We start from the raw sequence: 26,904 nt of genomic DNA, 5'->3' as shown, positions 1-26,904 counted from the left end.
ATTCCAGGCAAAGAGCAATGAAGTGTCATCTAGGGAGATAACCAGATGAAGAATCTTTCTGTGAAGAAAGCAGATGGAGTGGAAGCGTTGGAAAGCTGACGCGAGCTCAGGTCTGAGGGCAGTGTCAGGGTAGCCGCCCGGCGTGCTGCAGGGCGCGGGCAGTGCTTACTCGATGAAGTAGATCACCCCTGCGTCTGTGTAGGCCATCTCCCAGTTTGGGGGCAGTGGTTCTGGGGTCTCATCTCTCAACATGTAGGTTCTAAAGTCCATGGCGCTGTTTGTTTGGTTGTAACTTGGGACGGTCTTCATCCAGTCAGATGTTTCAGAATGCCTCTCTCTGTTTTCTGCTATTCAAAACAGAACAGCACAGGATGAAAAGTGGGTAAAGTCACACTCGTCTTCACAAAGTCTTCTTGCTTTCAAACAAAATGCCAAATATGCCCTTGTGTCTGTTATGAACACATTCTTCCATATTCACTGGCATAAAAACAAAATCAACACTGTAGATTTTATTCATTTGCTAAGTGTCATTAACCTTGTATAGTACCTGAGATACTAGGTTGAAAAGGAAACAAATAATACCAGAGGCAATTTAGTTTATCACATCACCACCACCAGCAGTAGCAGCACTTAACACAGGCCGTCATTTTAGGAGTTGACATGTATTAACCCTTATGAGATCCTCACAACCACTCTACCAGCATATGTTGTTTTCTTTATTTCCATTTTATAGATGAAAAAGAATAGGCACAGAGAGGTTAACTTAGCCAAGAACACACAGCTAGTGAACAGTAGAAGCAGAATTCAAATCTAAGTGGTTCATGCATGCTCTTATTTCCTAGACCAGTGAGTCTCAACCTTCCTCAGGCTGTGACCCTTTCATACAGTTCCTCATGTTGTGGTGACCCCAATCATCAAATTATGTTCATTGCTACTTCATAACTGTCATTTTGCTACTGTTATGAATCATAATGTAAATATCTAATATGCGGGATGTATTTTCATTGTTCCAATTGAACATAACTACAGCATAGTGATTAATCACAAACAACATGCAATTATATATTATGAAATATTTATTTCTAATTAAAAACACATGAAATTTTGACTTGAAGCATGGTGTAGCATGGGTAACAGTCTTCATGCCGGGTACTTGTAGGTGGGTATATCCGCATGCGGGTGGATCGCCTGAAGATGGATAGAGGAATGGTGTCTCGGCATCTAAGATCACTGGAAATACGTGTTTTCTGATGGTCTTAGGCAACCTCTGTGACAGGGTTGTTTGACCCCCAAAGGGGTCGTGACCTACAGGTTGAGAACTGCTGTCCTATATCAAGCTGCCTAGTGCACATAGCACAGGCCTTAGAGACTACAGAATATCACATTAACAACTCCAAAGTGCAGGTAATGCCTCAGAATCAGAGAATCTTAGAAGAGGTCTTGAATATCATTAAATAGAATTTCTTATAGCACTTCAAGTCCCACTATCATCTATTCAGCCTAATCTTACACTCTATTAATTCTTCTTAGAAGCTTTCACCATTCCTCAACTCTCCCCCTCCAACACCGTCCCCTCTTATGCCCCAGTGATGTCTGTCCTCCGTGTTCTACTTTTCCAACTTAAATTCCACTATCGATCTATAGTTATCAATCTGGTAAACACCCTGGATCCTCTTGCTCCAGCTTCACTTCATTATATTTGCCTGCCTAAAGCAAAATCCTGTGTAAGTCCTGTTCTTTCACTTACTCTTATAACTGCACCCATGCAGCTGAACCCATGCTACCTGTCCTCAATCTAAATTCATCATCACTAACCTTGGGCAAAAAGACCTGGCCATCTGTTCAAGTAAAGGTTGCAGCCTAAGAAACCCTATGGGGCAGATTTACCCTGTAACATAGGGCCTCTCAAGAGACCTGGTTCTGCTGTGGGCTAGGCGATGGGCTGCTCACCACAGGGTTGGTAGTTCAAACCCACCAGCTGCTCCTCAGAACAGTGAAACTCTCTGCTCCTGTAAGGTCACTATCATCTAGTTGACTGGAGAGCAGTGAGTTTTATGCAATTTCTAAGTAGTCCTGGTTATGTAGTGAATTACTACTTGGGCTACTAACTGCAAGGACAGTAGTTTAAATCTACCAGCTGCTCCCATAAAAATTTATAGCCTTAGAAATTGACAGGGACAGTTCTACTCTGTCCAATAGGTCACAAGGGTGTCTATGAGCTGGAACAGACTCCATGTCTATAAGTCAAAATTAATTTGACATTATACATCAACATCAACAACCTCAAGTGGGCATCTGATTATATATGACAATCATGTTTCTGTAGCTGATTCATTCACACCTTCCTAGGTTAACTATTTCATATTTTCCTTTTCCTCAGATCTTCTATACGCTTAGACTTATTCTTGCTGGATGACCTTACTTCCTATTTCTGAGAAAAACAGTAGGAGAGAACTTCACTAAGCTCTTACCATTACCAGTCACCAAGGTAATTCACTCCCTCTTCTGTTACTATGGAAGAACTGTTTGTACTCCTAGCCAAAGGTAACCCTCCAGTGATAAGCCATCTCCCATCTACTCTTGCCTATAGCAATTCTCTACTCTCTCACCTGTACCCCCTATCTTTCCTATCTGGTAGACTGTCTCTCTCTACATGCAAGCTTTTCCTCTAGTCACTAAAATGAAAACAGTCAGTACGCGTTCCCCTCTGGTCTTTCCTCTGATGCACCAACTTCCTTGAAAGACTTATTTCCATTTCTGAAAGGAGTCCTATTGGTCCAGTAGTTCAGTGTATGGATGTAAACTGGAAAGTCAGTGGTTTGAACCACCAGTCTCCCCAAGGGGGAAAGATGTGTTCTCTACTTCTATAAGGATTACAGACTTGTACACACACACACACCCCAATCAACTCCATGACAATGGGTATGGGTTTGCCGCTCCACTTCTATTCTTCAACCTTTCTTCAGAATCTCTTCTGATAAGGCTTTTTGAGTCTTTCATCAATAAAACATTTCTAATCAAGGTCCCCAGTAACCTCATATAGTAAAATCCAGTGATAGTTCTCAGTCCCTAACTTACTTGAGCTTACTTCAGCAGCATCTGTCATAGTTGATCATTCTTTTACTTAACATGTTTTCTTTCTTTGACTTCCAGGACACTGCCCTCTCATGAGTTACTCTGATTTCACAGGTTCTTCTCTGTCTCTATGACTTCCACATGTCAAATGTTTGTCCTTGGGCCTTTTCTCATCTTTCTATACTAACTCTCTTGAGACCTCATCCAGTGTCATTACTATATGCTACATGCTGACAGTGTCCAAATATGAATTTTTAAAATCAGAACTTAAGACTTTTAAATCTAACTTTAAACATTACATTTTCAATCAGATCATTAATGGGTATCTCAAATTTAAACATCCCACGTTGAGTGCCTAATAATCTCTTCCCTTGTAACCTCTAACCTAAACCTTCTTTTGCAATTATTCCAATTTCAATAAATGCAATTCCATTTTTTCAGGTACTCCAGTAAAAAGTTTTGGAGTCACCTTTGACTCTGTTCTCTCAACCCTCACACCTAGTATGTCAGCAAATGATAATTCTTATCACCTTGTCTAAGTCTGCTCACCCTGTTTAAAAGTCCCATACTCTTCTACTGTTTATTTTGAATTCAATAGATAGGATGAGTCTGTTAAAACATTATTCTTCTGCCCATAATTGTTTCTCATGTTAGAATAAAAACCAAAATCGTTCCAGTGGCCTGTAAAGGTCTATTAATATGTAACCCCTATCCCATCATTATCTGACTGTCCTCACTGGTTACATTCTCTTCCCCTCCAACACGCTGCTTCAACCACACCAGCTCCCTTGCTGTTGGCTGATTATTCCAGGCATGCTTCTACCTTGGTATTTATACACATAGCTTTTTTCAGTCGGAAGGTTGCTCATCCTGATGTTCTGGGCTTGCTTCCTCCCTCAGTTTTAACCAAGCGCCTTTCTTAATGAAGTCTTCCAGGTCAGTCTCTCTAAAGTGGCAAACTACCTGTCTGCTGCTCTTCTTAACTACCTCTGCTGCTTTATTTATTTTTTAGTTAGGTGCCATTAACTAACTTACAAATAAATAATACATAATGATTTATTTAAGGTAGATAGTTTTTGTCTCTCACCAGAAGCTAAGTTACACAAGAGAACTTTGAATCTTTGTTCACCGATGTCTTTCCAGTACTTACAACAATGCCCATCAGTTTCTAGCAGCTTAGTTGAAAAACATTTGCTGAATAAATACGTAAAACATACTCTTTTTTAATCATTTCAAATATGATCCATAGCAGTTTGTTTTTGTTAATGGAAAGCAACTTCTGAATACATTTTAAAATGTATTACTTTTATCTGGAACTTTTTGGTAGCTTCATTTATACTTAATATTTCAAGGAATTACAAATAGCATGCTATAAATTCATTTATCTATTCAAGAAATATTTATATTATTGCTGTGCAAAAAATCCAGTAAAAATTATCTGGAAAAAATATAATTTTTATTTTTCAGATTCTATTTATTTTTAAGATAATTTTATTGGGGCTCTTGCAGCTCTTATAACAATCCATACATCAATTGTATCATGCATATTGGTACATATGCTGCCATCATTTCCTAAACATTTGCTTTCTATTTGAGCCCCTGTTATCAGCTCCTCTTTTCACCCTCCCTCCCCCTCTCCTACTCTCATGACCGCTTGTCTCTTTTCAGACTGATGAAGGAAAAGAACATGATTAGTAGGAATAATAACATAGTAATGGGTTCCATAAATTTGGGGGCAGATCAAATTCACTCATTTGGGGACACCAACTTAATTTTTATTTTAAAAATCTGTTTTAGTTCCTACTGTGTTCCAGGTATGTTTTGATATTAGGGAGACAGGAATGGACAAAACAAGCAAACATTCTAACACTAATTTTATATTCCAGTGTTTTGAAAGGAATGACTACAATAAATATTACTGAAACGGATTTTGTTGAAATTCTATGGTTTCCTATTCTCAATTATTAGTGTAAAGAATAGGAGATTTTCTATTACTGAATTTTAGTTTGTTTAGCACTTACTGAAAAATATAAGCCATTAACACCAAATTTGGAAGTTGGCTTTGAATATATTCAGAATTTACGGAGCATGAACACTGGCATGGATAGAAGCTCTGGATACACGGAATCCAGGACAGATAACCCCCCCTGGAACAGTAATGGGCGTCGCAATACCATGAGGGTAAGGAAACGGTGGGGGGGGGGACTGATCTCAAGGATCGACCTATAACTCACCCCAACCCTCTGAGGGGGATGAACAATAGAAATGTGGGTTAAGGGAGACAGCGGACAGTATAAGATATGAGAACAATAATTTATAACTTATCAAAAGTTCACAAGGGTGGGAGAGGGGGAAAAGGAGCTGATACCAAGTGTTCAAGTAGAAAGAAAAGTTCTAAATGTGATGATGGCAACATATGTACAAATATGCTTGAAACAATTGATGTATGGATTGTCAGAAGAGCTGTAGAAGCCCCCAGTAAAATTATTTATGAAAAAATACCAAGAATATATATTAAAAATACTACTGGCAAATGTCTCAGTCAATTTTTATTGGTATTATTTCTAAACTCTTGATACTTTGTTTTGTTTGATGACTATCTCTGAAAATGTGTAAATTTTCTTCAAATCCTGAAAAGTAGTGGTTGGCCCAAAAGACTCATATTCCAGGATCAGAAATAAAATTTTATATATGCTTTAGATGGCAGAATAATGGCATATTATACTAGTACTAATGGTAATTTGTAATTATATGGTAATAGGCAAAGTTTTTACTTCTGACACAGGCACTTTGCTCTACACACAAATCTTTCACAAATGTAGACTCCCACCATTGTACTAAAAATAAAAAGACTACTTCTAATTAAATGCCACGGAAAAATCACCCTGGAAGAGCAATTAGAAGTTTATTTATTTGCAAACCTGTATTTCCACTGCCATTAACAGCATCCTTGTCTTCGTCTTCTTCCTCTTCAGGAAGAGAGCTGTCCATTCTTTCCATCTTGCTGACAGATGTAGTTCGCTTCCTTTGGCATTCTGTGTCAAACTCATTATCAAAGAGGACTTGATCAACTGGGTCCGGCTGGAAAGGGCTGGGTTCTGCTGGCGGCTTGGGAGTTCCATAGAAGTTTCCTGCAGTGGGCCAAAGAGCAGCAGGGGAAAGTGTTCATGCTGAATGAGGTCAGAACATCATGACCTAGCAGGTTCTCTGCCCAGTCATCTTACATCGACTTTTCTGAACACCCTTCTTTGGCCATAAGGAGACATACCTTTTTAAAGGTGAAGTAAGGGGGTGAGAGGTAGAAAGAAAAGAACTAATTTCTCAAGTGCCTGTAAGACTAAAGTCACCACATATTATCTCTCTCAATTCCCACATCTGGTAGTTGATTCTACATATGTAGATAAATGTATTCCTCCAAGGCTTCTTTACATGGGTTCTGAATCAGGACCTAACATGCATTTAAATGTTCTCATGTAAGACTAACTGGTATAAAAGGTGGGAGTAAAGGAGGAGAAAACAAACTTACATAATTTTATTCTAATGTGAAACATAATTCTTTTAGCAAAATGAGGAAATACGTGGGCAGCATAAAGCTGAGAACTAATTGATTTGTGCTAAAATGAAGGCTGTTTATATAAAGGCAAGTTTTAAAAGTTTCTCTGAGCATTCTAATTATATTACTTTATCTCACAAGTTATTGAACAAATAAAGAGTACTAGTGTAATTCAATATTGGCTTACTCTAGGAAAGCAAGACATATTGAGTATTCCTAATTTTTTTGCAGCAAAAATAAATATTCCAGAATAGAATGAAAACAATTGATACCTCAATTTATCAAACCCAATGGGGAATTTTCAGTAGTTAAACATACATGTAAAGTCCTAGTCTTCTGCCCTTCCATCCCTCTCCATCCCTGAGGTGACCTCTCTCCTTAAGTTGGTGTGTGTTCTTTTCCTATGATTGTGTACATCTAGAACGTATATATAAGCATTTGAACATATACACAATTATTCTCATAAAAACTTTATTTAAAAAGTGTTCTCATAACATTTCATATTATTTTTGTAACATTTCATGTTATTTTAAATAAAAACTAGCATGTAGATTATATGTTTTTGTAACTGATTTTTATATAACTATAATTCTAAGATATATTGAAATTGATCATATAAATCTAATTAATTCAGCTGCTGTACACTCGTCCGTTTCTATGAGCAAACCCAAGTGTATTTTATTAGTTCCCCTACTCAAGGAGTTATTCTATTTCCTCACTGTTATAAACAGCATTACAATGAATCTGCTGCACAGAGTTCCTGAAGAGCAGCTAGCTAGAAAGAGAATTGCTGAGCCGCACGTTATGTTCATCTTCAAAGGAACTTGCTACTGACCAAATGCTCTCCAAAGGGACCATATAATGTCATACTCTCAACAGCAGTGGACGAGAGCTGCCAATTGTCCACACTACCAGATTAAAACATTTTTGCTAATCAAATAGTTGTGAAATCGTTTCTGGCCATTGTTTCAATTTACATTTTCGTGATAATTTATAGAGCTGTGCATATGATAATATATAATATGTAACATGCCTCTTTGTCATATACCAAGTTCTTAAACTTAATGGTAGAAATGTAAGGGCACATATTTGCAATCAAGGCCATAGAAGAACTCCTTAAACAAAACTCGAAAAGTATAAATCATAAAGAAAACAGTGATAACTTTGATACATTCAAATTAAGAATTTTTGTTCAATAGAGAAACATGGGCATGATTAACAGGGGACACAGAGGGAGATGGGATATGAAATATCTAAACCTACTTAGGAATTAATATCTAAATATCTTAAGATATATCTAAAGGCCAGAATATGATAGGAATCACAGTTACAAAAAGTTGACAAAGCAAATGTATCCGGAATTTTCCCAAGTCCAAAAGACTAGTAAGTATATGAAAAAATATTCTAGCAATCAGACAAACTAAAATTAACACAAGATGCTACTCCTGCAACCATTAGATCAGCAGTTCTCAACTTGTGGGTCACGACCCCTTTGCGGGTCGAGTAACCCTTTCACAAGGTTTACCTGATTCGAAATGTGTAATTAAAAAATAAAACAATATCTTGAGCAAACAACTCTGCTCTGACATAAACTATCCATAGACATTCTCATACAGATCAATAAGAAGGCATATTCATTGTAGCTTTATCTGTGGTGATGGGGTGCTGAAAGCCATCTGCGTGTCCAGTAATTAGGTGAATATAATTAAGCAAAATGCCACAGATTCACTACATGAAGAACTATGAAGCTATTAAATGCAATGAATTACATGTAAATCCAGTATAGCAAGTTGAATGAATCTAAAGAATACAGTAGTAATTGAAAACCATAAAAAAATGAAATGAGATATAGAATACAGAGATACAATACAATGTAAGTAATAAATACATGCACACAAAAGACACAAACAAAACAAAAACACAAACATTAAACACATCAGAAAGGTCTCCTATACAGGGAAGTTTGATAAAGATAGGCCATTAACATAAAAATAAAAACAAGTAAGCTGTCATTTTCTCTGAGAAGTCTTCATTGGCCATTTTATGGAAGAGTATTATTTCCTTTACACCTCTTATTTTTGTTTCTTTACTAAGATTTATCTCAATTTTTAGTTACTTTGTGTATTTGTGTTTTGAAGGCCTGGCCTCTAAATTTAGGCTTTATGAAGGCATTATCATATCATCTGGGTCATCATAGTACCTTAGCCTCTGAAAGTATTTGGCACATAGTAAATCCACAGTAAATGGCTGTTGAATGAATGAAGGAAGGGTCTAATGAATTTTTTAAAAAGTCAAATGAATGAGTGAGTGAGTGAGTAGTAGTAGGAAGTAAGCCCAGAACAGGCAGTTGGTCAAACTTAGTAGGCTGAAGAAAATCAATGAAGGTCCCGAATAGGATATGATCAACCCCTTCTGCCCGAAAATGACTACCACGGTAGCAATGGACAGGGTAAACTGGATGAAAGAAAGAAACGGTAACAAATCAGATCAACTGCAACAGTCCAAGCAAGAGCTGGTCCAGTGGGCTTACAATGTGATGGTGAAAGTAAACAGAGACATTGTGAGAGCCGCTGCAGTGAAGTGATTGCACTAGAAAAGGTGAGCTCATAACACAAAGAGAGAAATAATGAGGAATTCCTCTTTTAGATAGAGCATAAGTGGATATCTGGATATATTGAAGTTAAAATTATGTATTTATTGAATGCTCTTTCTAGAGCAAGTTGAAAGCAATCAACAAATACTTGCTGAGTTAAAAAATGAATGTGAATTACTAAGAAAGATTTAAACAGGACAGTTTGACTGATTTTTTGGGTATATTATCCACAGTCAAGTTTATAATGTGATGGAATATTTTTGCTTATTGTTTTATCTAATTCTACATTAGTAAATTATAAATTGCCAAGTGAAAAGAAGAAAAAAGGAAAACTTTTTTTAAAAGGGTCTTTTACAAATTAAAATCTGTCTGAAATAATTCTAGTCATTGAGACAGTTGTCTGGGTTTTTGTTATTGTTAGTATTGGGGGACATACCATCATACGTTCCACTTTCTAACAGTGCTCCACTCTCTTCCAGTGCCTTGAACTGCTCAACAGAAATGAAATTATAGTCCACCCCTGGTACTTCCCCATCCCTGGGGGCCCTTGTAGTGCCTAAGGGGAAAAAAAAAAAGAAAAAGAAAAAAAAAGTTGTAAAGTTCTTTTAAACTTACAAAGTAGAAATAGAAAAGTTAATCTATAAAGAACACATGGGGAAACAGACTATTAAATATATTGTACCTATAGGAGGGTTAGAATCATTTAGGCAAATTAACATTACTAGATGAAAGTAGGATAATAAATAATGTGGGAGGACTACATAAACGTTAATAAAATCTGCTGGTGGCCATGAAATTTAAAACCACCAAGACTCCAAAATTCTCCAAAAGGTCAAAGGAGACTTAACTTCCTGACAGAAAACCGTTCATTCTTCCTCTACAGCATTCTTACTTTCTCAGGTGAAAGGAGAGAGACACCCACTACCTCTCACTGGTGATCGCGGCTGTCCCACGGGACCTTCTCTTCCCAAGCAAGGGCATAAGCTGACTCTCTACTTCCAGAAGCCACAAAAAGCACAGAACATTTTAAAAAGTTATCTTACTAAACTTTCTTTCTAAAACATGAACACACTGATAATGAATAAAAGGCTTCAAATAGGTATTACATATTGATTCTTAGTTATTATTGTATTGAGACAATTTCAAACAATTTAGAAGTAATTTTTTTTACAACAGATGGCTAAATTTCTACATACTAAGGAGTCCTTGTATATGTTACGAAATTTTCAGATTTCGGTTATAGCAGCATTGTTATAGCTGAAGGAATATACTAAACAAGAGTTACTTTTATGAACTAATATTAGAAATGCCATTTCAAATACTACAGAATACCAAAAAAAGTTCAGTTGGTCAGTCTGAGAATGGCATTTGGGAATCAGTCTCAAGGATCCCTACAAAAATAAGGTAGCAAATCCTGAGCAAGGACACCTCCCAAACCTGTTCCTCCACTTATGTTTTCTACTAAAACAATGGCATGCCAGGCCAGGAATCTAAGAACCAGTCTTCCTGAGCACCTCTCGCTACTTCACATTTAGTCATCAAAACCAATTCCACTCCCTAAATATTTCCAGGACTTACATATTTTTCTGGCCGTGGGCTTTCTGCTTCTGCAAAGAGTTCCGGTCTCAGAAACTCACAGGGAAGTTCTACCCTATCCTACAGAGTCGCGATGAGTCAGCACAAACTGGTGGCAGTTAATTTTTCATGAGTTCTTGATTCTTACACTCACCCAGTACTGTTGGCTTCCCACACTAACATTTGCCCTTCCGAGCTACACCCAGCACGTAAACTGCAGACCACAGCCAGTGTTCTTGCTAAAATAACAATCTGAGCAAAAACATAGCAAAGCCTCTCTAAATCCAGGGTAATCCCAAATTACCCTCAGCATAAAATCCAGACTCTGTGAAATAGTTCGTTTATTGTGCCGACCTGGCTAATAAACACATGTGGGGTTAATTGAAGGGCAGAGGGATAAATGGCTCAGTGAGCTTTGCCTTTCTAGTTCTTGGGTCTCTTGCTTTCTGTTGGTCTGACCAGGGTGCAGCTGCCTTAGCCAGTTCCCTGCTTCAGCTGGCAAGGCTTACTTCCTGCAAGACATCCCTGAGGGGAAGCCACATAGACCTAGCCCGATGCAACCCTGGGTGCTGGAGCACCTATGTGGAGACTCCTGCCAGCGCTGAGATGCTTACATGTTCACTAATTCGGCTTTTCTCCTGCAGTCGGCATCATTGTGTCTGTTTTGTGAGGTGGAGGAGAACTTTGTGGATTAGTGTTGGACATATGGGTTAATGGTTTAATGTTGGACTTGTGGGCTTGGGCAGCACTGTGTTGGGATGTTTTCTTGAAGTGCACTTACCCTTTATATAAAACTCTCTTATACACGAGTTTCTGTGGATTTGTTTCTCTAATGCACTCAAACTAACACACACTGTCACAATATAGTACACAAGGTCCTTGGCTCACCTTTTATACTCTAGGCCTCGGACATGCTAGACTTTTAAAATATTTTTACTGCCCCTTGAGGCTTCAAGGACTTTGTCCATGTACCATATATACTCATGTTTTTCAGCACATTTTTAAATGCAGCTTTTGTGGTAAAATTAGGTGCCCTGGCTGATATTCGGGTCGGCTTATACCCGCGTATACATGGTAATTCCTTTTTCCTTGAAGACCTCCTCCTTCATTTCTTACTCTCTAGCTATCTCCTCTCATCCTTTAGATCCTGGCTTAGAATGTTTCTTTAGAGAACTGTCCTTCAACTCCCACTTCTCACTCACGGCTCACTGTCACCGAGTCCATTCTGGCTCACAGCAGAACTGCCCGTGGGTTTCGGAGACTGCAAGTTTTACAGGAGTAGAGTCTCATCTTTCTCCTGCAGAGCAGCTGGCAGTTTCAATCTGCTGATTTGGTAGTTAGCAGCCCAGGTAACCCACCATGCCACCACGGTCCCATACAAGGAACATTTCTACCTTGTTCAGAGTCTCGGCCCAGTCAAGGATCCATGGTAGGTATGTCCCATTGCCGCTGAGGAATCTGTAACTCACAGCGACCCTACGGGACAGAATAGAACTGTTCCATAAAGGTTTCCGGAGCTGTAAATTTGTAAGGAAGCAGACTACCTCATCTTTTCCCTTCAGATTGGCTGGTGGGCCTGAACCATTTAATTCCACAATTAGCAGCTTGGTGCTTAACCCACTGTACTACCAGACTGCTCAGTAGAGATAGCTGTAACAGAGAAACTGTAAATAGTTTCAAAGGAGCCCTGGTGGAGTGGTGGTTACCCCACTGGCTGCTAACTGAAAGGTCAACCGTTTGAAATACCCAGGTACTTTTGGGGAGAAAGATATGAGGTTTTCTACTCCCATAACGAGCTATAGTCTAGGAACAACTCAGTAAGAGTAGTTCTACCATGTCCTATAAGGTCACTATGAGTTGGCATCAACTTGAAGGCAGTGAGTTATTTTTAGTATAGAAAGTATATAAATTCAATTAGCATAATATCTGGCATATGATGCTATTTTTATATCAGTGAAACTCGTAATTGCTCACACATTTGAATTGTATGACATTCTATGTGTTTTATGGCCTGTGGAAAATGTATGATAAAACATTTGTTGGTGTTACTGTTGGGTGCCATCAGTCAGTTCTGACCCACAGGGAAACCCTGCCTGGTCCTGCACCACCCATTGCAGTCACGGTGCTAATCCATCTCCTTGAGGTGTTCCTGTTTGGCTGCCTCTCTGTTCTACCCAGCACGATGTCTTTCTCGTGGGACGGCCTCTCCTGACAACATGCCCAAAGGATGTGATATGAAGTCTCGTCATCCCTTGCCTCTAAGGAGCACTCTGGTGGGTGTATTTAGTGTTGATTATCTCAGAAAATAATGCGTATGCTTTTTCTATACAGCAGGGGTGATAGTCAATTAAATGTCCCCCTCAAGTGAGAATGATATGTTTTAAATCACAAATAAAAGATCTGGAAAACGCAACTTTATTTCCCCCCCATAACATGTTTCATTGACAAACTTTCATACGCTTTTCATATACTGACAAAAATTACATGGTTAGATGCTCCAAATGAACAGCTTTTAGTTCCAAAACTCCATTGCTCTAAAGTTAATTCTGACTCTCAGTGACCCCTATAGGACAGGATTGGGTCGCCCCATTGGATTTCCCTCTTGCTCCTCCAAGTTGCTGGTGGATTTGTGCTGCCTACCTTTTAGTTAGGAAATGGTGCTTCTAAGGCCACCAGAGCTCCTTAGTCAATAAAAGTTAAATTAGAAAGTGCCTTCAAGGATTACAATTTATGATATATAGTTATCTGTGATAGAGGGGAAAACATAGCCTGCTGCCTCACTCCCTGAATATGGACTGGCCTTAGGACTTGTTTTGATCAACTGAAGGTGGAGGACTCGAAGTGTGTAGGTTCTGGAGTCTAGACATCCACCTTGAACCTCTTGGAATGCTTCCACCACCATATAAGGAACTTTAGGCTAGATAAGTGAATGATGAGAGACACCATCAACAGAGATCTCAAACCAACAAACAAAGCCAAGGGGTCAGATATGTGAGTTAGGCCTTCTTAAACCCTCTAGCTCCAACTCAGCTGCTAATGACTATAGTCACAGGAATGGCCCCAGCAGAGCCTAGACAACTCAAAGAATCCTAAGAAATAATATAAACCCAAAGCAAAACAAAACAAAAAGCCCAAACATGCTGCCATCTAGCTGATGCTGACTCATAGTGGTTCTTTTGAAACATCAAGTTTTTGTGGTGGACTTCGTTGCAGCAAAAGCCAACATTATCCATATAAATTCTACTAAAAATATAATGCATATGTAAAACCCAATCTAAAATCAAACCTTATTATAGAAACTACTATGAAACTAGTACTGACCTAAGGAGCAGAATAAACTTTGTTTTAGTCTTAATTTATTATTACTAGTTTAATTTTGAGTAAGCACTTAATCTCTCTGAGCTTTATTCTTTTTCTAAGTGGTCTTGAGCAAGATGTTTGTTATGGGTTGAATCATATACCCCAGAAAGATACATCGCAGAGTCCCAATCCTCAGTGCCTTATCCAAGGTGACTTATTTGGAAAAAGGGTTCTTATAGAAGTAATTATTAAAATGACATCATTAGGGTGGGTCCTAATTTCTTTGTGACTGGTCTCTTTATAAGAAAAGAGACTTGGAGAAAAATGGCCAAATGGTAACAAAACCAGAGACAAGTTATGCTGCCACAAGCCAGCGATTTCTTGGGGCTATTAAAAGCTGGGGGAGACAAGAAAGGGTCTTCTAGAAAGCCTTTGGGAAGGCCACGGCTCTGCTGACAGCCTGGATTCCGGGGGCCTCAAAGATTATGTGGAAAAGTGGAATGAAAAAGTTTTTCATTTAAAAAAACATTCCAAAAAATCATTTTATTGGGGGCTCATACAACTCTTAACACAATCCATACATACATCACTTGTGGAAAGCACATTTGTACATTCATTGCCCTCATCATTCTCAAAACATTTGTTCTCCACTTATGCTCCTGGCATCAACTCCTCATTTCCCCCCCTCCCTCATGAACCCTTGATAATTTATAAATTATTATTTTGTCATATCTTACACTGTCCAACATCTCCCTTCACCCACTTTTCTGTTGTCCATCCCCCAGGGAGGAGGTTATATGTAGATCCCTGTAATCAGTTCCCCCGTTCCACACTACCCTCCCTCCACCCTCCCGGTATCGCCACTCTCAGCACTGGTCCTGAAGGGATCATCCATCCTGGATTCCCTGTGTTTGCAGTTCCTATCTGTACCAGTGTCCATCCTCTGGTCTAGCCAGATTTGTAAGGTAGAATTGGGATCATGATAGTGGGTGGAGAGGAAGCATTTAGGAACTAGAAGAAAGTTGTATGTTTCAAGGTTGCTACACTGTCCCCTGCCTGGCTCGTCTCCTCCCTGCACCCCTTCCATAAAGGGATGTCCATCCCACAAACTTTTTTGAAGCATCCTCATACAATGATGTCCACAATTTCTTCCATTAATAGAAATAAAATGTTGCAATATGATCCCAACATACATATTTCTAAGATTTGTAAAGTAGCTTTAATTTTAATTATCTTATAAAACATTGAGACCGTGGTGTCAAAGGTTAGGTACTCTGCTGCTAACAGAAAGGTCAGTGGTGTGGATCCACCAGCCGCTCTATGTGAGGAAGATGTGGTACTCACTGCTGTCCAGTCATTGCTATCTCATAGTAGCCCCTGTGGGTTTCTGAGACTGTAATGCCCAGTCTTCTCCTTTGGAGCTGCTGGTGGTTGTGAGCTGCCAACCATGGTGATCGCAGCCCAAAACATAACCACTATACCAGGCGAAGGTTCCATTTGTTTCCATAAAGGTTTATCGCCATGGAAGCCCCACATGCTAGTTCCACTTGGTCCTACAGCGTCACTAGGAATCAGAATAGACTTGACAAGTGTGGCTGTGTTTTCAGTTTAGAAATGTCTTCACATTTCACTCCCCACCCCCACCAAAATCACACACCCCAAGACAGGCATAAAAACTTCTCACTACTTTCAGCATTCCAGAAATGTTTTCTTTGTATTTATTTTCCTTATATTCTACAAACCTTATGTAAAGCTTTCTACATTTCCTCCAGTTATTACACCATTTCTCTTGTATGTGTAACAATACGTTCAAGGACTTCCATATATTGGGGTCTCTAATTCCTTCCCCCTCATTTTCTCTGGAACCCTCTCCACTCCCTAAGGAGGTTTTCAATGCTCAGTCATCTACTTTGCTTAACCCAATGGTCAACTATCAGTCCTCATATCACCTGACCTATCAGTAGAATTTGAATCAAGCAATTTTGTTTTGTGACATAATCCCGTCAACAGGTGAAGGGGTAGAGTCTAACCTGTCAATTAAGTTGCAGCTTGATGACCTCATTTGGAAGCATGAAGGCTCACTGAAGCCAGATATATACTCTCTACAACACATTACTGTTGACAAGCCACTTGGAGCTAAACTGAAGGAGCCAGAGTACTGGAGCTGGAAGAGCCTCATGGAAACCCACGCCAGTGCTGAGATGCTTCAACCGTCACTGGATCCACAAGACTTTCTATCCTCTGGCCTGTGATCTTCCTGCATTCCATGTCATTGCATGTGTTGCATGAGTCTGAAGAGGAAGTCATAGACTGGTATTGGACAGATGGGCTAATATCGAATTTATGGATTTGATCTGGACTGGGCTGAGATATTTTCTCAATATACAAGTACGCTTTTATATAAAGCTCTTTCTTACACACATATGAGTCTCCCTCTACTCAGACTAACACAGTTTGTTTTGTTTGAATTTTGAAATATGGAAAACATACAAGAAAGTACAAAAGACATAAATGTAAAATTTAACAAATAATAATAAAGGAAACATATACAAATTAAAAACAAAATATTACCAGAACTTCAAACATTCTACGTGTGCCTCTGATCATAACTCTCTCCTCTGTACCAGTGACAAGCACTACCTTGACATTTATGATAACTGTTTCCTTTATGGATTTACCAATTATATATTCTTAGCAGCATAGCCTAATTTTGCCTATTTTGTTTTGTTTCTTAACTTCATATGAATGAAATACCATATTCATCTTTCTGAATCTACCTAATAGTTGTCAGGATTTTAAACTTTTGTCAATATGTCTGGCATATAAAGATATCTTTATATACACCCTTTATGTGTATTATGTATATATTATTGGTATAAAATATTGTTTTCATACATTTACTGACCACACAGACATCCTTGTTGTGAAGTGGGTCAAGCCTTTTTGCCATTTCTCGATTGGATTCTCTTCTATAAACTGATTTGAAGTTTTTATAACCTTGATACTACTACATTTAATCAACTATAAGTAATCCACAGCTTATAAAATGTATTATTTTATTCCTAAGGAAGAAAAAACCCAAACTCTGATAATTATAATAGAAAGACAACATCTATTGTAATATGACCTCCAGCTACAGAGGTATCAAAATGGAAATTTATTGTGCTTGAATACTGATGAAGTTCTGCCACCCTTTGTCAGATGCAGGTGTTACAAATGGTGATGGGAGAGTATGTCTGCTAAAATGTGAAATAAGGTTTCCTCAAATACAGGATTTTCTGTAAAATTGTGATGAATATAAACATTTTTGAGAAAATAGTCAGGGTTGAACCCTCAAACTGATTTGCAACGTTTTAACCAGAGCACTAACCAAATAAAAAAAAACTTAAATATATTATTAGCACAGCTTAAAAGTTAAATTCTGCATTATCTTAATAAAATAAGAAGAAAAGCATGAAAAAGAAAAGGTAGCAGGACAGAAAAGAGTAAAAGGCTAGGTTATGGCTACTGAGTAATGGAGACAGCAAAGTGTGCTGTGAACAACTTGAAGACAGAGCACACGGACAAACTGGAAAGAGGTCAGAGTGAGGTGAACGGGCATCATGTATAGCTGTTGTTTGTGTTAGTTGCTGGCAAGCTGATTCTGACTCATGGTGACCCCAATGCAGTACCGTTGTCCTTGGTTACAACATTCAGCCACACTCTTCTATACTGTGTTTACTTGCTGCTATTTGATGACACATAACATTAGTCTGCAGGCATAAGGTTTTTACAGGGCCACGTCAGTGTTAAACCTATTTACCAATCACTAATGAACTGATTTACATTAAATGTTGCGGAACAGACAGTATCTTCTATTTTTCCCTACTTTAAAAAAGAGTCTTTTAATAACACAAGTTCTTGATTTTAATGTAGTCAAGTTTATCAAACAATTCTTTCCTTCACTAATGGTTTAGTGCTTGTTGAAAAAATTCTTCCCAAAGAATTTAATACAGATATATATTTCAATATTTAAATAGCTTTGCGGTTTCACATTTTAGATTTTCGGCTACCACGGGGCAGTGAATTACTTAGTGTGGTTCTTCTAGCTCAGTGGTTCTCAACCTTTCTAATGCCACAACCCTTTAATACAGTTCCTCATGTTGTGGTGACCCCAAACCATAAAATTATTTTTTTTCATAAAATTATTTTTATTGCTATTTCATCACTGTAATTTTGCTACTGTTATGAATCGGCGACCCCTGTGAAAGGATTGTTTGACACCGTCCCCCCATGAAGAGGTTGCAATCCACAGGTTGAGAACCGCTGTTCTAGCCTAAGCCTTTGACGCCTACTAAAAAACCTCTGCCTGTGTTAAGAAGTGGGGGGAGATTCACCTGTGAATAATTTTAAACAGGAATAATTTTAAACAGGATCCCTGGAGTGCCATCCTGCTGTATATAAAATGAGTCCTCGGGGAAGCAAGAGGAGGGGGATCTCATGACCGGCAAACGCAAGGAGTGGAGCACATCTTCTGGACCCGAGGTCTCTGTGCAGGGAACCTCCTGATCCAGACTAGAGAGAGACCATCAGAGAGGGACAGCAGCAGGACCAGGAGCCCGAGCATGGGGGAGAGAAACGGACTTCCCAACCCACGGAGCAGGTCCAGCTGAGTGCTTTTGTGCAGGAGGCTGGCTGGCAGAGGGGGGTGCCTCCGGGCACTTCATTGGGGAAGCTGGGCTTGTGACCTCAAGCAAGCGGTGCTGCATACCTTTGGGTTGAGTCTTACTGGAGTAGGATGGTTCTGGGTACTTAGTTCAGAAAGCTGGGCTTGCTGACCCCACATAGATAGCTGGAGCTGAATGCCTTGGGGCTGAGTTTCCAGCAGAGTGGTATGCTTCTTCGGGCATGTATTAGCAGACCTGGAACTGTGTAACATGTCCTGGGAAACAACTACCTGGGGCATTTCTCACTGGCATTACAATTTGTTAGCTTCCTTAATAAACCTTTCAATCATAAGTTTTGTCTGTGAGTTTCTATGTAGCCATTACCATAAGTATTAGAAACTAGAAATGTAAAGTAACGGACACTAAAACTATACAGCCACTGACATTTTATTTATTCATTTATTTGTGCCTGATAGAAGAGAAAGACTCCAATTTTCTTTTATTCCCTGCTCTCCCCAAAATGGTTATTCACAGTTTTTGAAAAAACAAACATCTATTTCCCACTCTGATTGGTCATGACACTTTTTTTTCTTAGAAATGTCTATGTCAGACTGGGAATCTGTCACTGGGCTTTCTAATACATTCCATTAATCTACTGACCATCCCTGTACCATGATCACAGTGCTACAATTATTTTATTTTCAGGGTAAATTTAGATATCTAATAGAGTAAGTCTACCTGTCTTGCTCTTGAAGTGTCTTTTGTATTCTATCTGTCCATATAGATTCTGAAATCAGATGAACAGATACATTTTTACGGGCTTGGATAGAATTTATTAATCTATTTAAGGAGAACTTACTTCTTCACAATATTGTCTAAGCCCTGATGGCACTGTCGGGTAAACCACCACCAAGTTGTCAGTTCAAACCCATCAGTTCTGTTGCTTTACAATTTCAGAAACTCTATAGAATTGCTATAAATTGGAATTGACTAGATGGCAGTGGGTATAATCCATTAACAAGAAATCTCTGTCAATAAATTTTGTTCTTCTTTAGTACCCAGGAGCCCTGGTGGTGCAATGGTTAAGTGCTGCTAACCAAAAGGTCTGAACTCACCAGTCACTCTGGGAGAGAGATGGCAGTCTGTTTCCATCAAGCTTGTAGCCTGGGAAACCCGATGAGGCCACTCTATTTGGTTGTCTGAGTCAGAATCACCTTGATAGAAACAGGTGTGTGTTTTTGTTTTCTCTAGTGCACATTAGTTTTACCTTATAGAGCCCCTATACTTTAAAGATGTAGAAAGTGTATTTTCTAAATTAAATTTTTGATGCTATTACAAAAATCATCTAATAAACTTTAATTATCTAATGTTATACTTTAAAAATGTTTTTTGTAAAATCTTACCATTGTGGATGTGTTTAATTTTTTTGGGGGGGGGCACTTTACTGGGGTATATATAATTTGCCTAAAACAAAATTCACTAATTCTAAAAGGTCAGTTCCTATGAGTCTGGCCAAGCATCAACTCAAAAGTTCTCTTGTGACTCTTTTCTGTTCCCAACCCTGTAGCAGTCACTGATGGCTTTCTGTCACAACAGTTTTGCCTTAACAGAATTTAATAAATGGAATCATACACTAGCTTGATTCCAGTATATATTTTCAATTAATTTCTTTTATTTAGTATGGTATCTTGAGACTTACTCCCGTAGTGTAATTCTCTTTTATTGCCAAGTGGTATTCTATTGTATGTAAACCAAAATTAGCCCAAAGAGGAATATAGGTACTGAGAACTTACAATTCTTTGGGGCGATTTATACATAAATTTCTGTTGCGTTAATACTTGGAAGTGACATTGCTGAGTCACATGGTTAATATATGTTTAACTTTCTAAGAAATGGTCATGGTATTTTCCAAAGTAGATATACTACTTGGTATTCCTACCACAAATATATGAAAGTTGCAGTTGATTCACATTAGTGTTTCCATGAGGGAATTCTTTCCCAGAGTTTCTTGGGAAATTTACTTCTTCCGAACCAGCGGTTCTCAACCTGTGGGTCGCGACCCCTTTGGGGGGTGGGTGTCGAACGACCCTTTCACAGAGGTCGCCCGATTTGTAACAGGAGCAAATGTCAGTTATTAAGTAGCAACAAAAATAATTTTATGGTGGGGGGGTCACCCCAACATGAGGAACTGTATTAAAAGGTTGCGGCATCAGGAAGGTTGAGAGCCACTGCTCTACATCACGTGAAAGGTCAGTTGATAAAGTAGGAAAGGGAAAAAAAAAGTCATAATTCTCCTGTGAGAATAAAAGCTTAACAATTTGGGACATTACTGGTTGAAGGAATCAACTGATATAAATTGAAAGCAAATGCAAGAAACACAGAAAAGTGAAGCCAAACGTTACGGCTGGCATTTCGGGGTTCCGGGACCCAGGACAGAAGCATGTGGGAGAGCAGCCGTCACGGAACTGCAGGCAGTCCTGCTTGCAGCTCTTCTCATGTTGTGTCTGTCTCTGGCCTTGTCTGTGCTCTTGGGGAGTCTTCTTAGAGCTTCCATATTAACATGACTCTCCACATATTCCACTTTAAATAAACCCTAAGGGAGTGGTAGTCCAAGAAATAACAGGTTTTGGAGACTAAATTCTTAAATTGGCGTACTCTATATAATGCTGTTAACCTTGCTAGGAAATCTGAATTTTATATTATTTGAATAGTATCCAATAATGTTCACCAGAATTTTCCAATCATATTTTCTATGTGCTTCAATACTTTGTAATGCTTTCGCAGTCGAAATGCAAAGAAAAGTAAATGTTGTGAATATGAACATGAAATCAAACACTGATCTACAATCTGAAGCAATAGATTTCAATGGTAAAGCCCAAATCAGGACATACAGAGAAAATATTTTCATCTTTTATAAGAAAGTGAGCTTATATGAAGCAACAAATACCTAATGTTCAATTTGAAGCTGTGTTTTGACAAGCTCTTACAATTTGATGAGTGTCAATGTAAAAGGAAAGAATTTTCATGTTTGGAATATTTGTCACCAAGGATCAAGACTATTATATAATGCAATGGATACCTTGTGTGTTTTAAAATCTCATTTTAGGAACGACAAATTCAAATATTAGATATGTGTGGCTTTATCTTTCAAATTTTAGAATGATCTTTATTTGGCTTTTACTTTGTGTTAATTTTCTGTTCTCTTAATGTTTGTATTATTCGTCAGCATTCTATTTCCCATTGGCAAGAACTCAATAAATTGGCAGGAACACCAGCTCAAGAACATAACACCAACTGAACATCTTTCCTTTGAGGGTCTCGGAACACTAGTACCAGTCCTGTATTAGTCAAGGCCCGACTTAGAGAGAAAAACTACACGGTGGCCTGAACAGGAAAGGTTTAACATAAACAACTTTTTACAAGGGATTAGCAAAGAGGGAGTAAAAAAATTCTACCAAATGCCATCTTTGAACAGAGGAAGTGTATGTATATATATATATATATCTCCATCCAAGTAAAGAATGGAAATCCAGAAACCCACTGGGTTCCAGTCAATTCTGATTCAACATGACCCCTCAGGGCAGAGAACTGTCCCATAGGGTTTCCTAAACTGCAGTCTTACAGAAACAGGCTGCCATCTTTCTCCCAGGAAGTGGCTGGGGGGGTTGAAAAGCTGAGCTTTTCAGTCAGCAGCCAAACACCCAACCATCACACCTCCAGAGCTGTTTCTTAAAAGTAAAGAACAAACCTTCTCAGAGTCACGAATTCAGATCTCATGTAAGGGGGGAAAGTTTGCCAGGTGATCTGGAGAAAGCTCGTTCAAAATCAGTGGGTTGCACCAGATGGACTACTGTTGAAGTTTGCCAGCAAGCTGCCTATGATGTGGGGGGAAGAAAGGTGTACTGAACTTACTAGGAAACCCGCTGGGACACCGGCTGGACTCACGTCAAACCTGAGAGAAGGCTGCTTTATAGGGATGGTGCTGCAATCAAGGTGCCCACAGACTGCTAGAAAACCAGCTGGGAGAACAACCAGGAAGAAAGCAGCATGCTGAGGTAGTACTAACCCTGCTGCTGGGAAACAGATTGCTAGGGTACTGCTGAAACTTGGTGGGCATCTTTTTGCATGATATGAGCAACAAGAAACAGGCACAGTGGAATCATGGAAAGAAGCCTCAACATTCTCTAGTAGCCTCGCTGGCCGTCTACTGACAAAACTTACCACCGTGTCAGGTGACAAGGGAGAAATGTTCCAATAGCACAAGTAGGCAATGAAGTATACACTTAAAACTGAGAAGCAATAAAGTAATTACTAGTAGACTCACCTTCTGGGAGCGTTTTATCATGACTGGTTGTTGAATGTCGACAAATGTGTTTTCTGTGTCTATTGAGAAGACCGTATGGTTTTTCTACTCAGTTACTAGATTAATTTTCTAATGTTAAACCATGGAACTAATCCCACTTGGCCATAATATATTCTGCCTTATACTTATTTACATACATGTCTGTGCCTACATACACATATACTACATAATCTAAAATGCAATCAATAATATTTGTTCATAAGATTTTTTGAAATATACCTTTTAAAAAGTTATTGCTTAGTTTTGGAATCAGAACTATGCTAAGATTAATACAACAGGGTGATTTTCTAGAAGCATTTGTGCAGAATAGGTATTATTTCTTCCTTATGTGTTCAGAACAACTTACCAAAACCATATCGATCAGGCATTTTCCTTATGGAAAACTCATAAAATACACAATTTCTATAATAGAGGGTTCAAATCATCTATTTCTTCTCGAGTGAGATTCAGTGGTTTTGGGCTTCAAAGAAATTTGCCTAATTGCTTCTAAATTGTTGAGTATATGGGCATAGTGTTGTTTATAATATTCCCTCCTAACACTGTTGGGATTTAAATAATGGTCATTTACATTTTCTTTTCTTGTGCAGTCTGATTAGGTGTCTTCTATTGATCTCAATGGGTCAGATTTAAGTTTCACTGATACCCCACCCTCTCCCCCTCCCCCCGTTATCTTTTGTTCCTCCTTCATTGATTTCTGCTCTTTTCAAATGTTCTTCCTCCTGCTAACTTTTGGTTTATTTCTTCTTCTAGATTAAGGTAGGATTTTCGATAATTAAGTTGAGAGTTTTCTTTTAGTATAAGTGTTAAATGTTAAATATTACCCTCTAAACACTTCTTCAGGTGCATCCCACAATTTTAATATGTGGTATTTTATGTTCCTTGAGTTCAACGTATTTTGTTAATTTCCTCTGTGATTTATTCTTTTACTCACAGGTTACTTAAAAGAATGGTATTCAATTTCTAAATATTTGGAAAATTTCCAGATAGTTTTCTGTTAATGATTTAAAATTGAATTGTTATGCTCAGAGAATACACTTAGTATATTTTAAATCTTCTTACATTTATTGAATCTTGCTTCATGGTCCAAAATGTAATTCATCTTTATGTTATCATGTGCACTAGAAAATAACATATATTCTTCTGTTGTTAGTGGCATGTTCTAGAAATAGTACATAGGTCAAGATGGTTGAAAGCACTGTTGATGTCTTTATTGGTTTTTACATACTTGTTCTACTAATTATTGGAAAACTGATGAAATCTTGATAATAATGAATTTATTTTTTTCTTTCAGATCTGTCAGTTTGGGTTTAATGCCCTCAAGGTACATACACATTGTTGTGGTTGTTGTCAGTTCCTTCTCGCAGGGATCCTATGAACAGCAGAATGAAAACACTGCCCAGTCCAGCGCCATCCTCACAATCGTTCTTACGTTTGAGTCTGTTGTTGCAGCCACAGTGTCAATCTATCTCATTGAGGGCCTTCCTCTTTTTCACCGCCCCTCCACTTTACCAAGCCTGATGGCCTTCTCCGGGGACGGGACCCTCCTGAGAACATGTCCAAAGTGCACGAGATGAAGTCTCGCCATCTGTGCCTCCAAGGAACACTGCGGCTGTACTTTTTCCAAGACAGATCTGCTTGTTCTTTTGGCAGTCCAAGGTATTTTTATTATTCTTTGTCAGCACCAAAGCTCCAATGCATCAATTCTTCAGTCTTCTTATCCAATGTCCAATTTCTAAATGAGTATGAAGCAACTAAAATATCATAACTTGGGCCAAAGTAATATTCTCACTTTTCAACACTTTAAAAGATTCCTGTGCAGCAGATGTGCCAAATCCAAGACATCATTTGATCTCCTGACAGCTGCTTCCATGAGCACTGATTGTGGATTCAAGTAAGACAAAACCCTTGACAACTTCAACCTTTTTCCCATTTATCGAGATGTTACCTACTGATCCAGTTTTGAGGATTTTGATTTTTCTTTACACTGAGTTGTAATCCACACCGAAGGCTGCCAAACCTGATCTTCTCCAGCAAATGTTTCAAGTCCTCTTCACTTACAAGTGAGTGGTATCATCTGCATAGCCTCCAATCTCGATGCCACATTCTTCTTCATAAAATTCAGCTTCTCTGATTACTTGTTCAGTATACAAATTGAATAAATATGGTGAAAGGATACAACCCTATCACACACCTGATAAACCATGCAGTATTCTCTGGTTCTGTTCGCACAACTGCCTTTTGATCCATATGCAGGTTCTCCATACACACAATTAGGATTGTTAAAAATGCTGTTTTCTCTTCAGAGTTTTTTTCCCCATCCCTCTTTGTGTTTCAGTTTGGTAAGTTCATGTGGCTATGCCTTCAAATTCCCTGGTCTTTTCATCAACAGTCTCTACTTTGCTAGTAAGCACATCCAATGAAATTAAAAGTTTCATTTAGTTCTCGTTTACATATTCCACATTTCTTCATGAAGTTCATATGATCCAATGAGTCCTGAGCATATTTACAATAACTCTTAAATCCCTGGTTGATAATAACATTACTGCATGTAATTTCACATATTCTCACCTGCCTCCTACCCAGACCACCTGACTTTTCTTTTAGTTGTGGGTCATATAGGTTTTTCTTTTGTGCACATCAATAGTTTCTTGTTTTGGCTTTAATAGATACTGAGCAATGTGTTTATTGTATTATTCCGTGTTTGGATTTTGTGTCTTCCTTTAAAGAGTATTGAGTGTTTCTTGTTTTGCATTTTGGGTGGTGGGGGGGCACTAGTGGTTAAGTTACATGACTATCAACTTAATCTTTTGGGGTTTGCTTAAGTGAGTTTTGATAAAACAAGCCTCGAGGAGTTTAATTTATATTTATTTTTAGCCCTTCTCAGGTACTTCAATTTCAGATCCTTAAGAGGTCTTCCCACTCAGGTTGGTAAGAAGTCAAATGTCTGCCAGCCCTATTTAAGTTTTGGGAATTTTTCGTCTCACGGAGAGGTCTTTGCTGGGCGTCATGGAGTCTTACTCTACACATATCCGCGTGTTACTCAGCAACAGACTCAAGGGGATACCTTTGCAGACTTCTTGGGCTCTTTGTCTTTGTAGCTCCTCCCTCCTTTCCCCTCTGCAAACTCTAGACACCTCAGACTTCTTGAACTCAGGTTTCTGTCCCTGCTACTCAGTTTGCTGTATTGTAAGTGCCTGTGCCCCCTTCCCTGTGCTGTGTGTGCCTCCAATTACCAAGTGGAGGCAATCACAGGGCTCCTTTGCTTGTAGTTACCTTTACTCTACTCGCAGGGATCACAGTCCAGTTCTACCTGTAGTGAAACATCTAAAAACAATAGGTATCGCTAGCTCTTAACATGGTTGATCAGATTTCTTCAGATTTCGACAGTGGGTTCTTCCCCCCGCCCTTTTCTAGGTGACTCATGTGTCTTTCTGACATGTTATCATAATTTTCAAAGCATTGACATACTTTCTGATGCAATTAGATATTCCTAGCTCATCTTGTACTTCCCTTGCATTTGAAATCCAATTCCCCGCCCTTCCCCCCAACCCGAAGGTCTGGTGTTTAAGACAATATTCTATTTAGAGACAAAATGTGACCACATGTGGGCTAACTGCCACTGATGGGTATTTCCTAGGGGAGATTTAGATATATCAGTTTATGACTGAGATAAGAGAGCCTGTTAAGCTGTCACTAGATTTTGAATCTTATGACTTGAAACTAACCAAACAGATGCTTCTTTTTAGGGTAAAATACCATACTAAGGAGAAATTTCAAGACTAGAGGAGTGAAATGTTTA

The 26,904-nt window shown here is 38.6% G+C and overlaps 1 protein-coding gene across 5 annotated transcripts in view; it reads right to left on the bottom strand.

Annotated features, from left to right (window-relative positions):
- MAGI3 (membrane associated guanylate kinase, WW and PDZ domain containing 3) overlaps positions 1–26,904 on the bottom strand; it is a 261,291-nt gene that overhangs the window by 74,287 nt on the left and 160,100 nt on the right. For 3 of the 5 annotated variants that reach the window (XM_075559534.1, XM_075559539.1, XM_075559545.1), the window contains exons 3-5: positions 9,658–9,777; positions 5,997–6,206; positions 170–347 (exon numbers count right to left, since the gene is read on the bottom strand). In XM_075559534.1, the coding sequence (XP_075415649.1) occupies positions 170–347; positions 5,997–6,206; positions 9,658–9,777 (508 nt within the window). The remainder of the gene's footprint in view (positions 1–169; positions 348–5,996; positions 6,207–9,657; positions 9,778–26,904) is intronic. The other 2 variants (XM_075559542.1, XM_075559549.1) reach the window with 1 other exon arrangement.

The sequence above is a fragment of the Tenrec ecaudatus genome, chromosome 1, assembly GCF_050624435.1.
Source record: "Tenrec ecaudatus isolate mTenEca1 chromosome 1, mTenEca1.hap1, whole genome shotgun sequence".
In the NCBI taxonomy this organism is placed as follows: domain Eukaryota; kingdom Metazoa; phylum Chordata; class Mammalia; order Afrosoricida; family Tenrecidae; genus Tenrec; species Tenrec ecaudatus.
The sequence above is the reverse complement of the archived record's forward strand: the minus strand, read 5'-3'. Positions and strand labels throughout refer to the sequence as shown.